Raw genomic sequence first — 27,073 nt, 5'->3', positions numbered from 1 at the left:
ATGCAGGAATGAGGCTAACAAATGGACATGGACTACAGGGGAGATGAAGACGACCCAAGCCTCGTTCCCTTCCCTTCCCTTCCCTTCCCTTCCCTTCCCTTCCCTTCCCTTCCCTTCCCTTCCCTTCTCCTTCCCTTCCCCTTCCCCTTCCCTTCCCTTCTCCTTCCCTTCCTTCCCCTTCCCCTTCCCCTTCCCCCTCCCCTTCCCCTTCCCCTTCCCCTTCCCTTCCCTTCCCTTCCCTTCCCTTCCCTTCCCTTCCCTTCCCTTCCCTTCCCTTCCCTTCCCTTCCCTTCCCTTCCCTTCCCTTCCCTCTTATCCCTTTAGCCCACTGCCATGTGCTTACAGAGTAGGTCAGGAGCTGACATACCACTTCACACTTTTGCAGACCCCCCTGACTTTTGTCGTTCTGTTCAACTACAAGCATTTATGAATCTCAGCTACTCCCTTCCGCTTAAGGGTGAAATGTCACATACTAGAATGCACCTTGGGCTCCAGGAATGCAATATAAAGCCTATTTTTGTAAAAAACCTAGGTCCATAAAGTAAATTAACAGCTAGCCAAGTGAGGACACATCCCCGTTTTAAGCGGGAGCCCCATCGCACCTGAGGGGACTCTGTAAACAGCGGAGGTCGGCCGAGCCCACCAGCGGGGCATGGGGGGATGGCTCGCCCCCTGCAGGGCCGGTAGTGGTACGCTCCGCGGCGGGGCGAGGTTTCCCGCCTTGGCGGGCGCGCGCGTTCCCCTCAGGTGCCTGAGGGGCCGCGGCGTAGGCGGGGACCGGGAGAGGACGGGGAGCGCTGACCAGCCTGCAACTGAATAATTCCTACATTCAGTTAATGTCTCTCTCTCTCTCTCCCTATATACATATGTTTTACTGCCATATGCAGCAAAAAAATGGAAAACTTGACTTTCAAAACGGGATCACCAGCTACAATAGTTTCAAAAGTGATACTGGGAAAGCATGGGTGGCAAGGGATCAAAGAGGCATTAAAGGAAGGTGTCACAGCAATCAAACCCACGATTTAAACCTGTAATTTTTTCCTCAGTGACATAAATACCGTTCAAAACAGGAGTGGGAGATTTGACAAAAATGCCTCTTGAAGACATAATGTGTAATAGTAATATGAACAAAAATAACAGTGATGAGTTTTCCTGCTGGAAAAAAATACAACATTAATAATACAACATCATTTTTAATTTACTGTTCCAGTTCAGCAGGAGTTTTGTACCCAGTGGTACTGTTGCCAAGTACTGAGCACATCCTGTCTCCGAGAAAACAAGTGATGCCATAGAATAAGGAAACACACAAACAAAACACGGCAGCTCCCTGAATTCTATCCGCTGTCTAAATGTCTAAACACAGTTTTAAAATTATAATGAAAAAAATGGCGATTGACAAACAAGATACTGCCCATGATAAGGATTGGAAAAGTCAAAGGACCGACATTCATAGTGTACATTTAGACCATCAACTAACAGAATATTAGGATGGGTAATTGTTTTAAAAATTTGAGTGTTCTGAATACATATTTTAAACCCCAACTTGACAAATAGTTGCATTGTAGTAAGCTGTAAGACACTAAGATTACTTATTAATTAAAAAACAAAACCCCCATTAATTTAACTAAGATGCATTAATTTTTCAAAGTTTCCTATATTCTGTTAATTTAAAACTGTTAATGGAAAAAAATGAGCTTTGGCTTATGAATTAGTTTTAGTCTCACTGAGGAAGGAGTGGGCACAAGGAAAAAGTATTAAACACACAGAACCAATATCTTACTGCTTTGTTCAAGAAGTTGCATATACACAAAAGCTTGTAAATATTGAATGATTAAGAAAATTACTCCGTTATGTAATTTTGGTTTCTGCTTAGTGTTGTGCATTTACCTATTTTTGCCTAACTGTACTGCAAGTATTTCTGTCTGGAAACTCATTCAGTTTCTGGGTAGTGAACACATTTTAACTTCTAGTTCATCTCTCTGATTGCAATTTTTTTGTTATTTGTAAAAAGGCTGTTCACACATTTCCACATAGAAGTGGTGATTTTGTTTGGACCACATGGTTTACTAGTAGATATTGGAATTTTTGTCTCATGGAGCCTGATGTTGAGAAATAGTTTGAATATTTTTAGAAGCATTCATGTTGTGCATTTCAGATCCATCTTGCAAATACATGTTGAAGATTCTGTAAGTAGAATTTACAAAAATAGGGGTTATGTTAAAAATCTGGAACTATATGGGTGCCTTTCAAAATACTGTCTTTTTATTCTGCAGCAAGGTTTATGTGCCTATCCCTGATTTGACACTTGTTGTTTATAAGAAAATATGTAAGTACCTTTAAACCTGAGTATCCAAGTATTAGAGCATCTACACAGATAAAAGATGCTGAATTAATATGTGCCCGGTGCATTATTCTGTCTATGGAAGTGAATCAGATTAACTTTTTTAATTACAGCAAAATTTCCAAATTCAGCCACAATATATCAGCTTGGCAGGTATTGTTTGGGCTTTCTGACATTCATTGTATTTCCCAGAAATGCAAGATCTTAAATAGGCTGAAGTTTATCTTCAATGCAAAAATAGTTTTGATTTTAAAAAAGAGTCTTCTTTGTTCTTCTTACATTTTTGCCTTAGATTTTATGTTGTGTGAATGATAAATATATTAATTTATAGACCTTTTTTTTACATATATCTAGTCATCATTTGATTATACGTTCCAGAAATAAATGAATCATAGTGATGAAGAAACTATGAAAAAAACCAGTATAGTGAACCTTGATAAGCTTTTATATGACTTCTCAGAGATAGAAAAAGTAAGTGAAAAAGGTAAAAAATGTTGAGACTGCCACCTATAATTATTGTGTGACATTTTCAAAAATTTGTTGAAAATGTTAAGTTGTATCAGATTACTGTTATGCCTTGCAATACGAACTTCCTTTGGAAAGCTCTTTGTATTGACTGTATCCTGGAGACATAGGAGTGGACTCTGAGTGAAATCTGAGAAGCCTTTGTTTCTGTGCTAGGATTTTAATCATCCAGAGGCCAAATTGGCTTTCTTAGGAAGACTCTGGAAGATGATGTTGAAGATTAACTGCATTGCACTGCTTTGATAGAATCACAAAATGGTTTGGGCTGGAAGGGACCTTATAGACCACCTAGTTCCAACCTCCCCTCGCTAGACCAGATGGTCTAATGCTGGGGTATCCTTTCAGAAGTTGTTCCTTGTCCTAGAAAAATGCCATTCCCTTATCAGGAGCACGAATTCCTACATTCCATATGCATTGATCTTCCTTTATCTTATGTGTGTGTCATTTCTCAAATGATTGACCCTCTGAGGAAAATCAGTACTGCGTTTCTTTTAGACTGATGTTGACCAGCTTTCTGCGGATTCCTGGTCAGCAAATCCATACTAGAGGTAGTATAAAAGGAGCACCTGAAATAAATTTAGCATTTCTCTTGGAATAAACTTATTATACCAGTTCCTATTCCCACGTATTGTTCAAGCTGTTGCTTTGCAAGAGTGTTGACAGCCTCATATGCCAAGCAGTAGAAAGAACCTTGCAGAGGATTGACCCAGACTCTGGGCTATATGACTGAGAGGAAAATAGTTTATAACTCATTATGTAAGTCAGCATTCTTAGTTCTGCAGGGTAAACTTGGAACAGTAAAGGATCTGAAGTCTAGTATCATTTTTCGCTATAAAGGAATATCCTGAATGGGAAATATTACAGGCTTGGACTGCAGTATTGTGGAATTGTTAAATTTTTTATTCACTTAAAACTCAAAACTTAAAACATGTTAATATAATGTTAGTCCCTCTCCAATTTTCTAGAAAATATCAGAAATCAATGATGCAAATAACCTACTGATTCATCAGCTGGAAAAATGTAACAGATTGCTAGCATTAAGCCAATCAAAGGAGGAATCAGTAAAAGAGGGTAAGTTACTTTATTAGATAGGTATGATTTTTTCATGTATTCAAGAAATTCTGAGAGATATTTCCATTATTTTCAGCCATAAAAATAATATGGGGAAAAAATGTGGAAAAAGCAGTAATGCCTAACCCTGAATGGTAATGAAATCCATCTCATAGTAAATACTAATATTTATATTAATATTATGAGGATTCAGACTGTTCAATGGATGCTAATAAAACTTCATTTACCATTTATAAGTGGGAATTACAAGTCTATAATCATAATGAAAAAGTTGTGAAACAAAGGAGGAATTACAGGGAAAACTATAGAATTAAGATTTGTTTTATTCTAGAACTGTTTTCAGATGAGTATTTGAAATGAGAAACAATATCTAGTGCTTAGCATGGGTTGTGGTTGCTTATTCTTCTGTAGTTTGTAAAGTAGCTGAAATGTGCATCTTTTGTGGGACTTCCATCTCTGGGAAGTCAGCCTGCTAAAAGTTGGGAAGCAAGGTAGGAATAAACTTAGTTTCAAACAGGAGGGAGATTGCCAGTCGGGTTTTATTTTAATCTTCACGAGGACTTGGATAATTTAGCATGATCAGAAATTGAGCAAGGAAACTGAGCTATTGAGTGAGTAAAGTTTGCTTATGATGATAAATCTCTTCAGATAGACCAAAAACTCATGGTACAAGATGACTGGGGAGATGGAGACCAGTAGCACCACAAATGGGAGACATTTTTTATAAACAATGGTTGATGTTAGTCGGTTGCTTTTCAGGAAAGAGGTCTTGGTGTCCTCTAAACAGTTCTCATAAAATATTTTTATTCTCTTAAAATATTTGTATTCTCTTAAAATATCAGTAGACAAAGAAGCAAACACTGTGGTAGGCAGGATGATGAAAAAAAAGAGAAATAAGCATTGTGACTCTGTAAGGTCTGTGATTTTTATGTCATGTTCTGGTCCACACATCTCAAGATAGACAATAGCACAACTAGAAAAGGTAACAGGGAAGGAGGCAAGGCTTGGTATTGCTAGGAGAGAGCAAGGTACAAGGAATCAGCAACTACTCCTGTAACAAAGACCATGGATGTAGGGGCTTAACCGTGCAAGGCTCACTCCCACTGTGCCCATGCAGGGCTGGCCCAGCAAGGACTACCACGGTCAGCCAAAAGTCTACATTAAAAAACAAGTCTGTACTGATGAGAGTGGCTCCGGAGGCTGAGTCAGAATGGAGTTCAGAAATGGTAACAAAGGCCAGACATGGCCCAAGGATCTCTACTTAGTCCCAAGTGAAGAGGCAGATCTGATGTCAAGCCAGAAAATCACTCCCTAGGTCATGACCAGGGTCTAGTGTGTGCCTGTCACACAACTGCTGCATAGGCCAAGGGCAAAAACCTCTGTTTACAAGCAGCTCCCATGGGAAGAAGGGATGGCTGTTTCTGAATCTGCTCCAGCCTTTTTTTCAATGTCGCCATCTATACTCTTTCTGAGATGGCCTTGTGTCCAGCCAAACACCCAGAAGGTGCATGGGGGAAAATGCACCTGGGGCTTTCACAAGTTTGGTCACAATTTTGGGACATTTGAGGGAAGACTCGTTGGCTGGGAATTTTTCAGCCAAGATAAAGAATAGAGCTGATATGACTCATAGCTGTAAAACTGTGAATGGCACAGAGAAAGTGATTACAGAATAGAATATTCATTTTCTAATGTAATAAAAAAAATAGATGGAAATAAAACTTGTATATTGATTTAAAGCTAACAAAAGGAGGAACTTTGCCACACATTACAAAATAAAGTTAAATCAGTTCCACAGAAGCCTGTGCATAACAGGAGTATATATTAATTTTTAAAAAATGGAAAAAAAATTAAAACCAACAAACTTTTAAACACAAAGACAGTATCTCTCATTGTACCCCTTCATTCTCTGTTTGGGAAGTTGAGAGGATGTACTAATGATAGCATTTATCTAGCTTTTTTTTCGTCTTTCCTGAATTATCTCATAGTGTGTATTGTGAAGTGGCATAGTGAAGTGGATGGAACTTTGGTTTGAGTCAGAAACACTAGTTTCTCTGTTAAGCACAAAAGTCAGACAGTGCAGGACAGTCACTCAGAAACAGAAGAGGCTTCTTTATTGATGAAGCTAGAAAGGAGTGGGTTGATATAAAACAATTTGTAAAAAAGGAAAGGAAAAGTTGGACAAAAAGAAGAAATAATTCTTACTATAGAACCTATGATATAAAGGGTAGCAGAGAAAATGAAAGAGACAACTTAGGAAACCAGAGCTGCTGGGATGACTGCAACAAGAGGAATGGACTGAAAACAGAGCAAAGTCAGAAGAGAGATTTGAGCTGTGTAAACAGTATTGCCTCACTTTCATGAGATAAGAGAGAAATTATTAGTTGAGATAGTTAACGCTGATATAACTGAAGAGAACAGGCTCTGGAGCTTCTTTTGAAACACAGGACGAAAAAAAGAAGCGTGGGTGGCAGAAGTCCAAGTAAAAATACCAGAGCAATCTGCCTGAAATATGAAGTAATGTTTCAGCAACAGGGATAGTCAGGAAAAAAAAAACCTTAACAATATTGAAGTCATAGGAATAGTGCCGATATAGACAGGAGACAGAACTGCTGTAAGACAAGGATCCTGATCAATGAGTAAGAGTAATTGCAGGGATATTAGTAGCATTGACAAAAAGAAGTGAAAAGCGGGAACTTGGAACAGTGTGAGACATCCAAGAGGTGATTCTGAAAGCTATTTGATGATAATGAAGTAAAATATGAGTAAGACACCAAAGAGATAGAATTTATTTAGAAATAAAGACAATTATCACAGCTGCTCTGTTAGGTTAAGCTCAGAAAGGTGGAGGAGTCTCCCCCACTGAAGCCATTCAAGAACCATCTGGGTGCAATCCTGTGCCATGTGCTCTGGGATGACCCTGCCTGAGCAGAGAGGTTGGGCTGGAAAACTCAGTAAGGACCCTTTCTGTGGTTCTGTGATTCTGTGAGTCTGTACTTACCAGTAAGGTAAACTATTAGATTAATGCACTTACCAATAAGGTAAACCCTTCAAATATCAGGATATGAAATGCTTGTAAGTTTATTGTTCTGAACTGTATTCAAGTAGAGTTTCAAAAAAATCTTGGACAGAAAATTGACATAAACTGTAGCAGAGACTATTACAGGAACCTTCAGGAAAACAGTTAACATTTTACTGGAGATGAGCAGAGCCTGTGAATAGTAGTGATGACATTAAGAGTGTTTCAAAAAGATGTGAAAGGCTGGTGTAGTGATTATAAATTAGTAAGTCTATAACATTTCTAAACTATTTTTATTTTTATTTTTGCAATTGATAGAAATGGTCTTTGCGCCTTTATTAAATTGACACTGACCCTTCAAAAAAGGTAATAGCATATGTGGTATTCAGAATCAGAGTAATAAAACTTTTGCATCTAATAGTTAAATTCTTTATAAAAACCTTTTGAAAGGTCAAAGCACTGTGGGATTAAAAGAGACACCGAATCCCCTTTAATATTGATGGGGTTATAGAGGGGTCCCCTGAAGCACTGGAGAGGCACAAGGAACCCAATACAGCATTGATACTTCCAATCTTTACTCTGGCAACAGTTGTCTGAACAGACTGTAGTAGTGAGAATGGCTTTTATAGAGTGATATTGCCAATTGTGGCTTGGAAAAAATATTTCTCCTAGCCTTATGTCCCAAGCTGTTTCCCAGAACCAACTCAGCCACAGCCCCTGAAGTATCTTTTGAAGAGTTGGTCCAAGGCAACAGATATTTCTTACAGCAGAGGAACAGGAAGAAAGAGGGCTGTGGAAGGATAGGGTGTTGTTCCACCTATCCTGAAGGGTTTGCGGCTACCACTGGTCATGGAATGAGGAAGTGAATTTTATCCTGGCTGAAGAACACACTGTTGTTTCTTTAAGCAACAACAAAATAGTATTTCACACCCCAAGAAATCTTCAACAAGTGAGACCATGGGGAGTCCTTGATATCATTGTCAAAAGTCTTTCCTAGAACTGTTCAAGGTAAAAGGAAATTGGAAATTCTGAAAAAAAAAGACAAAGGAAAAAAGAAAACACCTAAAAATCAAGGGAGAGGGCAGTGAAACACTTATATCCAGGATAACATGAAAAAAGAAAGGCAGATTGGCCTGCATGTACACTCTCTGAAAGGTCATAAATTAATCATTTTCTGTTGATACGTTCTTTGCTAAGAAAAGATGAGATTCAAGAAACCAGTTTTTGTTTTGCGTACTTAATTGCAGATTCATTTTAGATACAAGTCTGACATCTTTATTTTCTACTCTTAAACATTTTCTGTGGTGACTAAATAGACTCTTGTGATGCTACAGTTCTGAATTAAATTCTAATGTAGTTTTCTAAAAGAAAGCACATTTTTGTCTGAAATACTTAAGGAGGTTCTATTTAGCATCTTCAGGGTTGCGTATTTATTTATTTGGCATTTCTAAGGCGTTAAAGGAAAAAGTGGTTGATGTAATTACCCTATTAAAAAATCAATTATAAATACAGATGAACACTTATGCTGTTCAGTCTTTCTTTATGTAGGCAGTATTCCTTACAGGGAATAAGCTACACAGGATCCATAACAGAGGCTATGACAGTGATCTGCAAGGCTGCAAATATTAAGAAAAATTCTGCTTCTCTTCCTTAATGTAGGCAAGCAAAACTTGTTGGTTCCCAGAATTTTTTTTTCTTAATGTAGGCAAGCAAAACTTGTTGGTTCCCAGAATTTTTTTTTCCAGTCACAAAATTAAGTACATATGAGATTTGCAAAGATATATCCTTTAAAGATAAGAAAGACAAGCAGATATTCTTGGGACTGTACAAAAGAGTGGCTTACACTTAAAAAGTTGTGATTCTTTTTAAAGACTAGCTGCTGCTCTACTGTTGACTCAGATGTCTTTCCAAATTGTGCATGAATTACAAGCATCTGAGTTAATTTCCATACATTTTCAAATGGGAAGAAATTTGTAGTACAACTAGTTGGTACAGACGGGCATGCTGATCTCGTCATTCCGACTGTGAATAGGGTTTTTCCACAGTTGTTTTTGATCCGGCACAGGAACTGAGGGGCAGGCAATGTTTCTGTGCTGCTCGTGCTCCCTCTGCTGTGTTTTTTTGGAAACACGGAACGGAAAAAGGTATCTGGCTAACGTGCTGGGCTGCCTGAAAAGACTTGATGGAAGATTAGGCTGACGATCAGAAAGACTGAGCGGAAAACTGAACCTGTTTGCTGGGATCTTAGTTCATCTTCCTCACTTGTAATGTAGTCTTCAGCGATATGCTAGACAGTTTTCAAAAGAGCTTTGGTTTGATAAGATGAACAACTTATTTAGCAAACTTTTATGTGTTGTGGAAATGAAAAGCCATTTAGGAAACACAGGAAAGAGAAAGAGAAGTTTTAAAAGTAAGCAACCTCTGTTGTAGAACCTCTGCTGTTCTCAGTCTTTGACAGTTTTGTGACTACTGATAAACTTACAATGAACATAAAGGATAAAAGTCATATTAATGAAAACTAAATCCTGTATTACAGGAAGTACACATGGTGTTTGAATATTAAAAATTCAGTTTTAAAAATAAAATTATGAAATACAACTGTGTAAACTGATAGGAGCTTGCATATATAATTCTGTTGTATAAAATGAGATAATGGAACCATAGCACATATTCTGAATCTCTCAAAGCTTATGTTGAGCCATAAGATGAATGTTATATGCATCAAGAAAGGGGTAAAAAAGGGGTGAGAGACTGCAATGAGTGGATTCTCTTGGTCTTGTTGAAAAGAAAATTGGCAAGGAAATACTGTCAGGAAAGCAAGTCAGTTTCATTAAATACATCAAATTGCTGGAAGGCTGATATGGAAAACTTCTAGTATTGCCCAGAAAACAAAAAGATACTTGTTTTCTGACTAGAAACAAACATTTAATACTTTTATGAAATTGTTTGTATTGCTTCATAAAATTGATTTTAATCAATCATCAAACTAAAAGCTAAAATTAAGCAGTAACCACGTCATAATAATCTATCATCTCTACAGTCAGTAAAAAGACTTAGAGTAATATTTAAAGAAAATTGTTATAAAATATTTGATAAACTTTGTGAACAAAGTGTAAATTTGCAAAGACACTATTGAAAAATACTGGGTCTTTAATTTCTTTCAGAGTGCAGTGCTCTACAGAATGTGATAAAGGGTCTAACACAAACCATTGAAAACCAGTGTAACATGAAAGGTAAAGGCAAAAAATGCTATTTTATATATATGCTGTACTGTAATTTCGAATGAGCAGGCATTTAATTTTTTCATTTAACTTTATTGAATTTTTTCAGACACAGAAACTTACTGGCAGGCAAAGAGAAATAAAAAACAATTTCTTAAATCAATCGTGTGCAGTAATAAATGTCTATTGCCATTATTGCCATAGTTTACTTAGTAACTGCCTCCAGGAGGTTATTTTAATCAATTGTTGTGCTTTAAATTCATTGTAGCATAACACAGGCAATTTTACAAAAGGTGAGAAAGTATCAGTCAGCTGTTAGATTGTAGACTATTCAAGTGTTTATGCACAGTTTTTATCACTGTGTTAAGCCAGCATGTCTTAATTCTTAGTATATAATGTTATTAAATTTATTGCTGTTATCCACATTGACAACTATTGCTGTTATTGCTGTTATCCACATTGACTACTCATTTTTACTTGAAAAAAAAAGAGTGTTTGCTATATTTTTATACTACAGCTCAGCAACACACCATGAAGTTAATTTTATAACGATTATGCATTCAAGGCATATTAACTTATATAAATAAACCTCTAGCATTGGAAGTATACAGATATTTTAATACTTAAATTGATACTAATAATTTTTTTTAAATCTATTTTCTTTTAATTCTGTGTTTGCATAGTTTTCTGATTTTTGGGAAACAGGTACTTAAGAACTTGCATCTTCCCATTTGAATCTGTTGTAGCCATGATAATAGTCTTTTATTTTCTGAGTCAAAGAACTTTGCATTTAAATTTTCCTGAATGCATCATTTATTAGGAGACTAAAGAAAGTTCTAAGTAGTAATACCAAGTAAATTTTATGATTAAACCTAAACTATGATTTTTCTTGTTAAAAAAATGGAAACAGACAGTATGTGGTTCTGTAATGATGATTATGTCTACAAAAATAGTTCCTCAAAGTTCAGCAAAGTCAAAAAACACAAGTAATTTCCTTATTCCTCTTTCATGCTAAAGAAATTGTAAAAATGTACTTTGTAGTATACCATATTTGTTTTTGTTTATTTAGATGAAAATTATAGACTGAGGGGAACCATTCACATCTTGGAAGATAAATTAAAGACTTGTGAAGAGGTATGTCACAAATTATCATTCTTTAGGTAAAGGAATAACACTGCATCTCTATTATGCTGTACATCTTTTTGTTTAGTGTCTGCTATTGATACTCTTATTAGTGCTCTTCTGTTAATATTTTTCATGTGTGAAAAGAGAAGGATTGTTCTCATGACAGTATCCATGGGAGAAGGTGTTAGAAGAACTAAGAGGTCAAAATTCCTTGGTGCTGAATTTGGCTCAATTTAAGATGCACTCGGGGTTTATTAGCTGTATTTAGCTTTAAATTCAAATTCATCTTCATCATTCTAATCCCTTGCACTAAAAAAAAATTTCATGTGGGAGTAGGGTTTTCACATTGAAGATGTCTGGTTGCGCTGCCAGAGAATCAGACGTGCTCTGAATTTTGTCCTGTTTATTGAGGAATAAATATTACAAAGATTGTAAATCTCTATTTCTTATCTGTACCTCATAATAAATTCCATATATGTTCTCTGTATCTATGGCACTCATATTTGCAAAGGAGGTAAAACCAGCAGCACTAGTCATAGTTCTCTGTTTTCATAGTTCTCCGTGTGGAGAGTGCAGATGTGTTATCTGTTTAGGATCCGGAATCTCACTGCTGATTTCCTTTGCCTGTGTTTGTGCTATAAGTTAAACTTAAATATTAGTACCAGTAGAGCTATTATCTTGACTGTTCAAGTAAAAAATGAGTATTGCCTTCTGAAGGATGTGATAAACTATTATTTCATCCCTTAAACACATGTTAGCATAGTGGGACTTCCTGGTGTCATTCTGAAGGCACCTGACCACGTTCCCATATCCTGATCCCCAGTCAGTGTCTGCCTTGGTGAGTGTCCCCAGGCACTGTTCTGGTGAGTGGCCATCTTGTCAGAAGGCTGCAACAAGAGCTTTGGAGTCAGCACCTCAACAGTAGCAGCTACAGACAATTCCTTGAAAATTCTGGAGTCCCTACTGGAGTAAATTTATAACTGGCATCTTCAAACTTTGAACATCAGTGGCAGTAGCATCACTGCTGCTGGTGTCACTGATGTGTCTCCTGCTGCTGTGGAATTCTTTGTGCAAGCAATACTAACAAAACACACACTTGAATCATGCAATCCTTGAGTCAAAAACCCACAAAGGCGAAACTGTTGTCCCTTAACTAACATCATTGTGTCAGATCCTGTTCTCTGGAAGGGAATATTACCTCTCCATTTGCCTGTTCTCCTAAGAAGTACAGTTTCCAATTTTATATTAACAGATAGCTGTAATACAATGAAATCTGCTATGTTTTTAATCTGTGGACTCCAGCCAGACTGTGTAAGTAATTGGGCATTTAAATTTACAAGACTGAGGATAAAACAAATACTGAATTTTACAGTACTGTATATTTTTACATGATGGTTGTGCTTTGCAGAAGGCTAAGAGCACAGAAACTGAAAGATCTTTACAAAACATTTTACCTTCACAGGAGTATAAGGATCAAATTGAGAAACTCATGACAGAAATTAAAAACAAAGAGGAAGACCACAAATTAGAAATAACACAACTGAATTGCGATACAAGGAAAAAATGTAAGTTCTCTGAAGACTGAATGCTTTAGCAATGGGTAAAACATACTGTCACCTGTAGATGCTGTGTTTTGTCTAGGATAAATATGAGTTCCTCTTCTTGGTGGAAGCATGTGAAGGCTAGAAGTGGGCAGTGTTTAATACAATTTTATCTTCGATGAAGAGAGCAGACAGCGGTAATGAAGCAATAGTACAGCAACACGGGATGAGTAGAAACTCCCAGATAGTTAGAACAAATGCTGGGAATGTGGGCATAAAGATCAGAAGGAATGAAATTTTGAATTAAATGTCAACTGGAACCTTTGAACTGTAAGCTAGATTGCTGTTTGAATCTTCTATCTGTGTTCAGGAGAGTAGAACATTATTTTCACAAATAAATAGTACTTCAGTGAGGAAAAAACTGATTTATATGTTCATTTGCTCCATTAGAGATAAACTTAAAAAGTAGGATTTTTTTGGTCATCCATATGAAAACAAGGAAAGTTTTTGTAAATTATATGCCTTTATTAAAAGACACCATCTTACTGGTGTCTTTTTAAAAGGACAGTGTGGTTTTCATATAGTTTCAGTATGGTTTTTGCTTGAATTGTCTTCCACTGAAATGTTTACCTGATGTTCAGGAAAGTTTTTTAATTTGGAAAATGATGTTAATTTTTCATCTATATTATTTCATCTATTATAATAATAATTTTGGTGTTACTGTGTTACTAGTTGAAGTAAAAGAAATGGAGTATAGAGAAGAGAGAGAGAAAAAAGAACTGGAAATATTAGAGCTAACTAGACAGCTGAAAATTCAAAATGAAGAGAAGCAGAATGAAATAATTAAACTGCAGATAGAGGTATGCATTACAAAGCTGACTTAAAGATGAACTGGGCATTGGGTAAACTTCAAAGAGACTGTGCAGTGAAAAAATATTAATTAGTACTTAACAAAGTAATATGATGCAATCTAGAAAACTTAATTATTTATTGTGTTTATGAGAATCAGTGGCAGGTACTCCCTTCCACAATGGTAACTGACTCCTGCTCCGGAGTCAAGTTCCACCTACTATGTAGGGAGACTGAAGGTGGCTCTCTTCTTGTTCCAAATTAAATTACTTAGAAACAGTTTTAGATTTTGAGCTATTAAAAAATGCAACAATGTTTTCTGCTTAACTTTCTTGGTTTTAATTTCTGAATGGTGAGAATACATATATTTTAAAATAAAATTTAAAAAAAATTTCTAATCCTGCAGAGATTTAAGAGAGAGCGTTCAACATGTATTTCACTGCTCATATTTTAAAACACTCTCATTAAAGAAAGAATTAAGGAAATACGTCAAACCTTTCACACAACAAAAAAGAAATAAGATGTGGCAGTGTTCAGGCTGACTTGTCCTTGGAACATAAGAGAAGAATGATGGTTCTGAAGGATATTAGCACCTCCTGTAGATATGTGGCTGAGAAGCCTTCAATTTTATTCTTTTTTTCAGAAGCCTCTTTTTTATCTACATGGTTTTAGTTGATCATGTTTGTACTACTTTTGCAAAACTTTGAGGCTTTTTTTAAAGAAATACAGTTTGTAACTGCATTCTTTTTAAAATAAATATAAGCAGCCTTGTTTCTCTAGACTTAGTAGAAAGGCTTACTGCTACTACGCTCAGGTAAAAGAACGCAATTAATAAAAAGTGAAAATTATGCTTGACATATTTAATATACCTTCCCCTGCCCCCGTTCATTCTCACCGTTTTATCTTTGCCTGATTCTTTCAGTTCAACGCTAAATTAGCAAGAGCTCAGGATAAGACCACCAAGTCCTTTTCAGACACTTCAGTCTTGCCACAAAGTATCTATCGAAGGGTAGGTGCTTTCATAGGGTGCAGCACATAGATACTGTTCCAGGGTGTTTGAAACAGGAGTTCCCCGGGGTTTCTCCATGTGCTCTCTCCCACACGCCCCTCCCACCTCTACATAACTCAATTCATAGAATCATAGAATAATTTAAGATAGAAAAGGCTTTTAAGATCATCAGCTCCAACTGTCATGGCTCTTGACATACTGATCCTACCACAGGAAAGCAACAATGAAGAGCAACATGTGAGGTTGTTTTACTGCAGAATTGTTAACCTGGAAACTTAGATCTGACATCAGTGACACTGATACAATACTCTGCATATGCTTGGGGTTTGGGTTTTGTTTGTTGTTGTTTGTTTTTTTCTTTTTTGTAGGCTTAAAACTTTGGGATGGCAGAAAAACAGGATTCTGGGGAAATAGTTTTTGTAATTTTGTGATACAAAATACTGAGGAAAATATTCTTATTAAAATATATCTTACTTGCAGTAGCAAAGCAAATTACACAATTTTATGTGATGTTTAAGAATGAAGCCTTTGCCTGTACTTTTACAGAAGCTGCAGCATCTCCAGGAAGAGAAAAACAAGGAAATTGAAATTCTACGAAACACCATAAGAGATTTGGAGCAACGTCTTAATAAAGGTCAAGACCTGCCCTTCAAACGGAGGAGATTCTGACTAAATGACTTGAAGTATTTCAGTGTTTCAAATTCTGCATCTCAAAATAAAAACAAGATATGAAGAAAGTATGTTTTATTGAAAACACTCTTGTCAAACATTCCAAAGGCATGCATTCTGTATGTATTCAAAGCTACTCTCTTGCTAATCAGCATTCACAATAAAAAGGTTCAGGTTTTGTAGAAGTAGTAATTTCCCTATTAAACCATCATTAATTATGGTGTATGCTTTCATAGCAGTTTTCTTTTCATGAATATTCTCTTCTTCATCCAGGATCCTTCGAACAACTGAATTTACTTCCATTCAGTTAATCAAACATTAGGAATGCTAGGCTATAGACAGAGAAGTGATACAAGTTTAAGTGGTATATTATGTTAATTGATATGGATTGCTAATTGGTACAGATTTATCAAATTCAGCACTGTTATAAACCAAGATCAACATTACACCAAGATTAAACTTGTTTCATCCCACCTTCTTTTTGATTCTGACTCTCAGTTGTTGACACTATTTCTCACTTCAGGATGATCTAATTGATTCAGTAGGATTTTACATGCTGTAGCAGTATGTATTAATGGACACTCTTATTGTACCTAAGAGCCACAAAGCTCTCAGCTTTGTTAAAAAAGCTTTGTCAAAGTTAAGTATATCAATCTGTTACTTAAAAATAAAGCAGTTACTGTCTATATATTACATTTTTATGTGGAATTATTCTGTCACATTGCTTAGGAGTAAGTTTTACTTGTACATGATTTGTATCCCCAGGTTAGAAAAAAAAACAAACAAACTTCAAATCTATTGTCTTCCTAATGAAAAATGATTAAAGTATCTGTCTTGGTTTTCTTCTGTTCTTGATTGCAAAACATCAGACAGGAGCCCCTAGGTCATAGTTTATGCTCCTGTCCTCACAAATGCAAGCAGAATGTTAGAAGAGAAACAAGAAAGACAAATTAATCGAGAATGCAGACACCTTCCCAGTGGAACCGAAAAACAAACTAGGGGTCAACCAAATTCCTTTAGATCATGAAGATTTTCACTGATGGAATTAGACAGATATTCAATCATTCTAAGAGCGCTGCTCTAAAAATACCCTTCTTTGCAATTTACCCATACCTCTCAGCACAATTTTGAATTTGGGGCAATAAAAACACTTAATCTGTTCATTTTTCTGCTCTTGCAAGTATATTAACTGAGCTAGTGTGACTCCCTTTTTTCTGGAAGGTGCTTAGTTTGTTTTTCAGGATCAGTTCCTTGCCTTTTCCTGTCACTGTCAGGTGTCACTAGTTTCACTTGCTCCTGCTGGTGATGAATGTCAGGCAGCAGAGAGCAGACGGCACTGTCAAGACTCAGTGACATCCTCTGCTGCCAGCTGCCCGCGTCACCTGCAAGAATTTGGTAGCGCTCCGCGACACTGTCAGGTGACAGAATTCCCTAGCTCTTCAAACAGAAGGTGTCGACAATGACAGGATCAGCTACCAGAGGTAGAGTCTGATCCTGTCTGCCAATTTCAGGTTAACTGGTTTTTGCAGCTGTTTTTCCCTTTCTTTCGTAGTTTTTTATCTTGTGGAATTTCCACAATTTCTCCTGGAGGGGCAGTGTCTACGTGCTCCTGACTACCTGTCTGATCGTGTCTGTGACGGCCAAAAAGCCTGTGGCGCCAGGCGCTGTGAGGATGATGTCCATCAGTTTCAACAGCAGCCTGGTGGTTCTCGTGTTTGGGATCACGACTGCCCTGGTGATGGTGGCGGTGGTGGTGGCGGCGGTGGTGGTGTCCATGTCTGTGCGGGCTGGTCTGGGAATGCTGGTCTGTTGGCTCAGGTTCTATCTCTGACAGCTCTTCAACTGCTTTTTTAGTGATGTTTTCACAGACACCATCAATATCAGGTTCCTGCAAAACAGATGCTTGCATTAAATACAGGGCACTGAATTCAATTAAACTAGATGTAAAAGATTAACTGACATTTTTGCAGAGCATGAAAGACACTTTTAAGTTATTAGCGCTATTTTGCTGAACATATGAATATATAAGAAATAGCCTTGTGTTGTCACACCACTGTCAACTAGACAGGGCTTTTTAGCAATTATAACTCCAGTAATTGCTAATAACAATTATTCTTATCCTAGATCCTACATCTGACCTGTCTATGGTCTACATTTAGCTAGAACGCTGCGCAATGGGATCAAAAACTATTATTTTCGTTGAACTTTCATGAAGTATATACATTTCTTGATAATCTTTAAAAGTATTTCTGGTCTGGAATGAGTCACTAAAGAAAGCTACCCTTCTTTTATAGCAGTAACAATAATTTGTCACCTTGTATTATCACTTTTTTAAAATAACTCCTGTAGACTGTGTTTAAATGCAAACTACAATAAATAGTAACACAAACCAGCTAGAGTTTGATTCCTGCGTTTAAAAAAAATATGTACTTACCCATCCCACAAAATTAGAGTAGTTAATTGCTCACTACCTCTATAGCTCTACAAACAGAATTACTCTCCAAGATTGGATTACATTTCTGACAATTACTTGCATTTCTATCAAGGACAGGAATTCAGATAGGCAATCAGTCTATTCGAAATCAAATATAATTTGCTTAGAAAAATGCTTAGAAGCTATCTGTCAAGATGCATGAAATATGTAAATTCAAAATCATATATTTTTTGATTAAACACACTGAAATAATTTTTTAAATACCAATCAAATCCACTTTTCTATTATACACAGAATGAGACAAGAAAATACCATGTAAGAGCAGTTTCCACACTTGTTTTTGCAGTATGCAATCTTAATAGATTCTTCCACATATTGAAAATGCAGGAAGGAGTAGGGCATACCCAGATGATACACGAGACGGCCGCATCTAAGGAGAGAAAGGACTCTGTGGTTACAAATACCTACAACTAAATCTCTTTTCTTATGATCTCACTTTACTTGCACCAATCCACCCACAGTGTACAGTTCCACAAGGAGTGTTTCTGTTCCAGTTCACAGGCAAATCCAGTATCTCCCTTACAATGCTTGCCTGCTCAGCTGCACTGGCCAGGATGTGAAGCATCATTTCTGGCTGATGTGGTAGCTGCACTGCCAGAAGCCTTGTCCTAGAGTGGCACTAAAGACTGGCAGAGGTGCACTTGTTACAGACCCATTGGGATAATGAGAAGGGTTCTTTGCATAGTGGTCGCTGCACCCTAACCAGGTGTTTTTATGCAGCCTGACAGGTATTCTGACTGGGATGGACACTGCAGCGCACCTGCAAAGCAATTTTCTTCTCAAGTTTTAAGTTTTACCTAAAGTTTTGTCTAATTTTTCCTTATATCTACGTGGCATTTTCAACATCTCTCCTCAAAAAGTTTCCATGAGATAAAAGATTCTACTTTGACATGCATGGATGTAATGAAGTTAATATGAAAATAAATATGCTACAAAAAAATGAACATGTTACCAAATTTTTCACTCACTCATGTTCATCTAAATCCATGGCAATTATAAAGAAAAAAAATATTTATTCAAAAATTACTTATGTAAAAGCAGACTTTGCTTTTGTAACTTTGTTTTTCCAGTAAATACCACTTTACGTAGTTCAGCTTAGAAGCTGAGCATGATGTCTTTGTTTTTTGCATATCAATGACATGTTATAGAGATTTGCAAATCATTACTCATAATACATGCAAATATTTTCCCATGTTTGTCTGTAAGCACACACCTGTCATAGATAAGAAAGTCATCCTTGTTTCCATTTAAAGTAGTCCACACATCCTCTTGGTGCTCATCTTGCTGGTAGACAGTAATGTAGTCTGAAACACGTTCTTTAAGTAGGTGAAATTCCTTCCGGGATTGAGCTCCCTGATGGTTGACAACCACATACGAGATGTTGACCAATCCTTCATTCTCTAACTTTACTCGCAGGTCCTCCAAACTAGTGGGAATGTAAAGAAGCAAGACCATAAATCATTAGAGAATCATGAGATTTGACACAAAAGTTAATATGCTCCATCTTGCTTTTATTTGACCTGTATGATGTGGAGTTTCTTCCCTTTCAATTGTATTTTTCCTATGGAATTGCTCTAGAAAACTTTTATTTTTCAGCTATGAGAAACAGTCTAGAATGTGGAAGATTCTTCAGTTTTTTTCTAAAATGTAAGAACCGAACCCAGCTACTTTGAAAGCCAAACACAAAGCCCAGTGTTAACTTTGATGGAGCCACAGATGTTTTAAAATCAAATTCTTAATAAACTTGCAATGCCTATTATGATATGTAAGTGCAGCCTAGAGAAGCAAACTAAGGTGTTCTCTGTGACTAAAATCCAAATCTGAAACTGGCACTATGAATTTTTAAACCAAAATAATTTCACAATTCCTAAATGAATCAAAGATAAGAGCTTTATGCAATTCCTGTTTGGCTCAGCTTGAAATTATTTTATTGCTATTTTATGCATTGTTACTGTCATGATAGCTAATTATTTGCAAGGAGTAAGTTCTAGAAAATAGAGTACCCATGTCCCAGGTCTTGGATGAAAACCTAACACTGATGACTTCCTTGAATGCTTCATCAATTTTCTGATAGGACAGTATTTACCTTAGCTTATGGATTTTTTAAATATATATTGGATCTCTGAACATAGGCTGAAAAGCCACATGAAAAGCACATATTTTAGTTTATTTTTTTCCCTACAGGTTTTACATAAGAAATCAGTGATCACAAATCTCTCTATTTCAGGTGATCTAACAATGTTAAAGAATTGCGATATTTCTTGGCTTCATCATTTTTGCTGCATTAACCATCTGTTGCTGTTTCTGTTGGGTGTGCCTGTGGTTTGGGTTTCATTCATGTCAAGTTGATCATACTATTTATTATGTTGGAAAGCTAATTTGGAGAAGATGATCTGCCAGTCAGGAGTAGGTCAAGAGATAAAGGATCCTGCCCACTGGCACAGAACCCTTCTGCTGATAGTGAGCCAGGTCACTGGGTCACACATGCCAGCTGGGATGGTGGCATTTGGGGCAGCTAGAGTCCATCTGAGTGCGTCTGTGGCAGGGCACACGTAGCATTCTCAGCTGGATAACAAAAATCGGGACGAGACCCACGCTTACCTGGAAGCCTGCCGCAGGCACAATAATCAGCTGGCCTGGAGGAGAGCCACCACGGTCACCGAGCCTCTGGAGTTCCACATGGGGTCCTCCTCCCCAATACGCCATTCTGGGGCCTCCTGGCAGTTCTGGATCTCTGTCCCTCCTCCTGGGAGGAGACAGAGGGCCAGAACTAGCCCCAGATGTGCCCACATGGCTGGGCTTTACCTGACAAGAGACAAAACAAACAAAGTAAGGCCAATGCCTAAACAAAGTCCAAACTCTGAAATTCCCTTAAGAAAACAAGGCAGCATATTGGCTCCATTCAGAAAGAAAAGAAAAGAAAAGAAAAGAAAAGAAAAGAAAAGAAAAGAAAAGAAAAGAAAAGAAAAGAAAAGAAAAGAAAAGAGAAAAAAGAGAAAAGAGAAAAGAGAAAAGAGAAAAAAGAGAAAAGAGAAAAGAGAAAAGAAACAAACCCCTCTGAGAATAAATTTGAGTTCTTTGTTTACTGCTCAATTTCTTTGATTTTTCAGTAGAGCTCCTCTCTAATAGAGGCAGGTGTTTTTTCTTTCTGGTACTCGAAGGTTTTTGTGGGTTTTTTTGTTACTGTGTTTGAACAGCTACAAAGTAAACATTCAGAATAACTGGAATTTTTTTCAGCACTACTAATCTCTCTCTCTGTAATTTCTTTTTGACCATTTTTAACACTTCAGTGATTTTAAAGTGGCCTTGTTTCTTGTTTTTTTAAATAAATTGTAGCAAGCCTGTTTATGTCAGGAAGAATCTAGACCAGTTCACTCCAGTTACAGAAAATTCCACTGTCTTAAAAGTACATGCACCAACGGCGGATTTCAGTACACAGTAAGTGCTACAGAACATAGCAGAAAATAATAAAAAATACTTCAAAATATTTACAAGTCAGTCTGGAGTATCTGAATACCATTGAGAAAAAACTATGAAGAAGTCAGGCACCAGAAACAGGCACCGGAAACTGAATTTCAGGAGTCCTCAGATCTTATAAAATCTCATATCCATACTTAGTTCAGTTAATGTTTATGAAAATCAAAGCATATAAGAAATTCTATCATTATCTTTTCATTTTATTCCATTAACATCTCAGTTTTGGCTTAAACACATATTATCAAGAAATACTTAAAATTATAAAGTTGCTCCCCAACATGTCCTAGGTTGTGGAATTGTACAATTTCACCACTTACATCAAAGTCTGACCATAAAACAGTTTGGAAACAATAAATTCTGATTAATAATACATGTTTCATCCATCTTGTCATAGCCTAAAAGATTAATAATAATTGACATTTTGAAGCAAGAGTGATTTGTTGCTGCATTTGTGAAATCCAGCTGTGCCTGACAGTTCTTTCCTGACGTTCTAGGTAAAGTACTTTGAAGACTAAACTGTGGTCCAGTATATACCAACACAGCCTTTTTCCATTCTTTCCATGCATCAGGAAAGCAGCCTGCCCTTATATCCATTATGAACACATGAGACTCTCACGACATTTTTATATCCTTCCTTCCCTTTCCAGCAGCCTTCTGCAGCACTGGCATGCAGCGCCCAGCAACAGCTGTCTGCCCGGCAAGCTGCAGGGAAGCCATGTCCTGCCTTATACTTCTCTTCATATTTCAACTTTCAACTTAGTTTCCAATGGAAATTTCCACAGTCAGCCTTTTCAGCCAAAGAAACAAGCAAACACACTGCCAAATCTTAAGTCATGAAGCTCTTTCACAGCAAACCCAGCACACTTACCCTTTTCTCCTCCCCCTTCTTGGCAGCTCTGCCTGGCTCCGCTGCAGAAGGAAACAGTGTGGGGAAAAGGGCTGTGGTATTTATATGGCTCTTGTTTATCTCACTTTGCAGATACAGTTCAAAGTTCAGGGAGCCTTTTCTGAATGACCCTGCAAGCAAAGGAAACCCCTTGGGCAAAAAGGACCCAAAATATTTCTCCATTAACTAATCCCAAGTGGAAACCATTTCTTGTGTATAATAGTGAAGCATTTTTACTATCATGACTTTAAATATTTTGTTATGCAGTTTGTCAGTCACCCCAGCCAGCTGGTGGTAGTGGTACAGTCAGAGGAGGGGGAAGGGCCGAGGAGTTATTTTCTGAACACAGTGGTAACCACAGTGAGGGGGGGAAGGTACTTCTCTAATTACAAAAACGCTGAGCTAGCAGGTTTTTTCTCATGTGCTTTATCTGATATTTGCCTCAGAGAATGTTGTGCTCCATCTGAGGGCATGTGCATACTGAGCTCCTTTGGCCCAGCTCCTCTTGGTTATATCATTCTGCTTTCAAAATTTTCTCTGTAGAACCTCCCAGTTCTTCAGTTTTGTTGAAAGCTAGAGCCCAGAACTTCAGACATTTAATTCAATGTTGCTACACGAAAGCCATGAAGCTCTAGCTACTGGCAGTAGGTACTTGAGCCTCTATATTTCACTTTTATATTTTCTTAACCCCAGGATCACTGAGGTACCTATGGACATCCAGGTTAAACTGTTTCCCTCCTCTCTTTCCTTGGTGAGAGAATTATTTATGCATGATGTTTTACTTCAACAGCAGTTTGCTTTGCTTTGATTTCCTCCAATGTACATGTTACATGTGTTTATGGGGAAATCAGTGTTTAAAAAGGTGGTGTGCCCTCACAGTTCAAGGTGGTGAGATTGATACTGCTTAGATCTATGGCTTGAGGCCATCTTCTGCACAGATAAGCATTTTGCTTTAGGCTGGATGCGAGATAGGGAACTGCTGACCTCGGGGGTTTCTGCTGCAGAAGTCCTATGCACTTCTTTCCCACTGGTGAGTGGAAAGACAGAAATCTCTGAACTTCTGTTCAGTGGTCTTGCAAGACAGAATGCAGAAAACAGATAGACTTCATACTAGACCTGAAGTTCTTTTAAGAAGTGGAGTGTGCTTGTATTCCTTATATTGCTAGGGAAACACATCTTGTATTCTTTGCTGGGCTGGTACCAAACCCTCATATGTGCAGTAGTGCCCTTTACTGTTTCAATTGATAGACACTTTGCTCACCTCCTGCTTCAGGTGTTGAGGTTCATTCCCAGAGCTGATAAAATCCTGTAAGGTTGGCTGGAAGTATTTGGTGTGCACCACATCCACCAATTCTTGCATGAGCACAGAGGCAGCCAAAAAATGAAGCAGGTACAGCTCTGTTAACAGGGCTAATAAAAGTGATGCAGCTCACTGGTGACTGACAGTTGTTCTCTTGCCAATTACAGCAACACAGGTGGAGACACCCTCTAAGGAGGGTGTCTATTGCTCTAAGGAAGAGCAATACTCAATCTCTATCTCCATTTCCTTTTCTTTGTGGGGAGGATGTGGAGAAGGTTTGATTAACAAGTGCTGAACCTATAACCTATAGGTAATGCCACTGAGTGCTGCTGAGACATGCAGCTCACAAGTACTGAGGAACTCAGAGTTCAGGAATAGTAAACAGAGCTGAAGCAGCCATCATATAAAACAAGTACCTTGCTCTGGAAAGCACACTGAGGATGGAAATGGACAGTGGTCACTATGGAAAAGTTAGTATTTCCTGCCATACAGTGTGCAGAGACACCTGCAGACCCTCAGATGCCTTACTGAGAGATGAGAAGCACCTGTTGCTAGCAATTATCCCCATGACAATAAATACTGTATGTAGTATTATTTATTATTACATTTATTATAACCCTTATAATATTAAGATGACTTCAACTATATTCAAAGTGATAAGCCATAAGCATCTCACTTTTTAATATTCACCCTGCTTTAAATCATTGCTCTGCCTCAATAAATATTGAGGAAAAAAGTTCCTGCATCTTAAAGCTAGTGGTAGGAAATATTATAATCTTGGTTGTAGATTAAAATAGATGTAATTAATTTGGTTTAGAAATGTACAAACTAAATACATTTAAACTTCAGTCTGAAGCATTACTGTTTCTGAGAGGAAAAAAAATCTGCTTCCACAGGATGTTCTTAGGAACATAGATAAAGCTGTTAATAATTGTCAAATTTTTAAAAGTCTAGGAGTCTGATCATTCAATTTCTTACATTAATTCCCTTTCTGCTCATAGGCTTCTGTAGTCCTTTGTTGATAGATTGCAAAGAAACAATAATCTTAAATATTAATTTTTGCTTTCCACTGCAAATATTTTCTTAGTTGTTGAGTTTGGTCCAATATCACAGCAGGAGGCAAGTTATGAACTCTAATATGGACAAGTCCTCCATTTGGAACAATAATTTTTTTAATGATCATCCTGCTTCTATTCACTTTCTTTCTTCTTTGGGAGAGGCTAATAGTTCTGGTGGAAATAACAGTGCCCTTCCTTTCCTATTGAACATCAACTTTCCCATTTTCTGACATGTTCCAAACTTTTCAAACCATCAGAGCACAGAAGTATCATTTGTTGTTTCTGTTATCTAGATTGGTAATGTACATACTTCTAGGGAAGAGAAAAACCAAAAATACATAAAAAACCCCAACACAATGCCACAATTCCAAAGAACAAGGAATTGTGGCTGTCAGAATTCTGGTAATGCCTGCTGAGGAGATTTGTAACGCACAAATAATGCAAGAATGGGGGCAGAGCACAGATTCAGCATGAACCCTATTCTGAGGCCTTAGTCTTCAGTGCCTGTTTTGCTCTTGTGACTGAAGGATGTCATAAACACAGAATTCAAAGTCCACTTGCAAATCTTAATTGTTTACTGGTTCTTCTTGTCTTCTCTGACAACTGTGTCAGCTCAGGGTAGTTACTCATACTTTAGAGTGGAAAATATGGCAACAGCAGAAGGCTGTCATGTAATGCTTATAGATATATAAAGAAATTTCCATCAGTTTATGAGGAATAAACATGAATAAATGCTGTAAAATAAAGGGTCACTTAAGTGAAGGGCAAAAGATACACTGAAGTAAATCACAGCATAAGGTAACTAAATGCACACTTTTCAGAATTCAAAGGAAGGAACTAAAGCTGACATCCTCTGAGGTAGGCCTAAAGATTGCTTCAGTGAACAAAGGAATAGCTGATACATGCCATTGTCCACTTATAAATAAAATGAGACTTAAAGGATCCCTGATCTAGCAAAATGTTTGGGTTTTCTGCTTGGAAATTCCATTACAATAATGAAGTACCTTTCCCTGCTTGAATCTATCTGAAGCACACTGTAAGTAGGAAGGGAAACGTTTTACCAGATGTATCTTCAATCACAATAATTGCACAGATTACAGAGGCAAACAGACCCTAGCTGCTGAATAGCTACATCTGTTCTGAGCTCCTTACAGGCTCTGTTTACTTTCTGCATGTATCCTGCAATAATTCTATCCATCCACAAATTCTCCAAGTCACTGCAGTGAGCTTAAAACCAGTGGTCCTCTTATCATTTGAATGAAGTAAAAATTTGCTGATGGTACCCAAGAGGTGGTTTAGAAGATCACAGCTGTAGGAAATCTTCCACATTTTTGTATTTTTCCAGTATACTTAGTAATACTTTGCAGTCCTGTGATCTATAGAGGAAAATAGAAAATTCCTTCAGTTTGATGTGACTCTGCTGAGGCTCCTGGTGCCTGGCATAGTAAACCAAAAAGCAAATGTCATCATGCAGCGCCCAAAACAGGGTATGTGTCCAGATCTCATATCCCACACAATGATCCTCCTGCTATGGAATGATGCAGTTGCAGCAGGAATTTAGCAGGCAGCTGTAGGCTCTCCAATACAATTCACTGAGTGAACACATAATATGGTTAGGGATCTGGACCAATGAACACACAGAAAGTTTAAAAAACCTCTCTGTTACATTGCATTCAGACATTTCTCTTTACATTAACAGATCAGGTGTCCAAGAGTGTGTAACTGTAGAAGTACCATCAGCAATACATAAAATTCCTTTTAACTCTTTATACACAAAAAACCTCCTTAGGAGATGTGGAGGAAAATGATTCATCAGCTAAATCCACAGTGGTTCATTCTAGGTGACTACATTTAAACGCTTCTCACCAGAAATACCTGTTCAAGCAAGTTGTTGTTAATGATTTACAATAGGTCATGCAGGCACAGTTCACTGCACTGAACCCTAGCTGCAGAATGGAAGTTAAGGCAGCCCACTACATGGGATTCAGTGACCATGTACAGTCAGCCTGATGGGAAGTTCAAGACTTTTGCTTGTCTGTCCTTTGCTTATCTGTTGTGAAATGCACTAAAACTGAAGTGAAAACTGGTTCCAGCTAATGAACAAGAGATGTTTGTATATAAAAAAATTCATCTTTCAAGAACTGTTGAACTGTGATTAAAAAATGGATTATGTGGTTTTGGTTCAATTTTTCTTTGTGGCTCTGTGTTGCTCTCTTTTCCTGGTAATACAGAAGTGGTTATGAACATTATGGTCAGCAAGAGATGTTAGTAGTGTTTTTGGGCAGATTCAGATATCTGAGTGCAAGATGGAGACTGTCATACGTGGAATGAAATCTGACAAACTAAAATACTGATGGCTTCAAATACATTATATTGACAGTTGATTGCTGATGATACTTCTTTTCAAGTAGCAGGGCCAGAGGAGACCACAAAGATGCTGAGACGGCTGGAGCACCTCAGCAGCAAAGATATGCTGAAAGAGTTGGAGTGA

At 37.4% G+C, this 27,073-nt stretch overlaps 2 protein-coding genes across 3 annotated transcripts; one reads left to right on the top strand and one right to left on the bottom strand.

Annotated features, from left to right (window-relative positions):
* Window positions 1-2,725: 2,725 nt before the first annotated feature.
* CCDC152 (coiled-coil domain containing 152) lies at window positions 2,726-15,379 on the top strand. The gene is made up of 8 exons (XM_054283888.1): window positions 2,726-2,812; window positions 3,832-3,937; window positions 10,118-10,186; window positions 11,244-11,308; window positions 12,762-12,864; window positions 13,573-13,700; window positions 14,612-14,698; window positions 15,245-15,379. The coding sequence occupies exons 1-8, from the start codon at window positions 2,726-2,728 to the stop codon at window positions 15,365-15,367; spliced, it is 768 nt and encodes a 255-aa protein (XP_054139863.1). The 3' UTR covers window positions 15,368-15,379.
* A 48-nt stretch (window positions 15,380-15,427) lies between these two features.
* SELENOP (selenoprotein P) lies at window positions 15,428-22,307 on the bottom strand. 2 transcript variants are annotated; one of them, XM_054283872.1, is made up of 5 exons: window positions 22,207-22,307; window positions 20,463-20,666; window positions 19,075-19,287; window positions 18,114-18,231; window positions 15,428-17,255 (listed from the first exon to the last, which is right to left on the bottom strand). In XM_054283872.1, exons 2-5 carry the CDS (start codon window positions 20,651-20,653, stop codon window positions 16,593-16,595), a joined length of 1,185 nt encoding a protein of 394 aa, XP_054139847.1. In that variant the 5' UTR covers window positions 20,654-20,666; window positions 22,207-22,307; the 3' UTR covers window positions 15,428-16,592. The 2 variants fall into 2 exon arrangements, with proteins under 2 accessions (XP_054139847.1, XP_054139856.1); XM_054283881.1 differs by having other exon boundaries at window positions 16,611-17,255.
* Window positions 22,308-27,073: the final 4,766 nt, after the last annotated feature.

Source organism: Melozone crissalis, unplaced genomic scaffold, assembly GCF_028551555.1.
Source record: "Melozone crissalis strain CALT ecotype California unplaced genomic scaffold, PUWL_Pcris_2 ptg000005l_1, whole genome shotgun sequence".
In the NCBI taxonomy this organism is placed as follows: domain Eukaryota; kingdom Metazoa; phylum Chordata; class Aves; order Passeriformes; family Passerellidae; genus Melozone; species Melozone crissalis.
The sequence above is the reverse complement of the archived record's forward strand: the minus strand, read 5'-3'. Positions and strand labels throughout refer to the sequence as shown.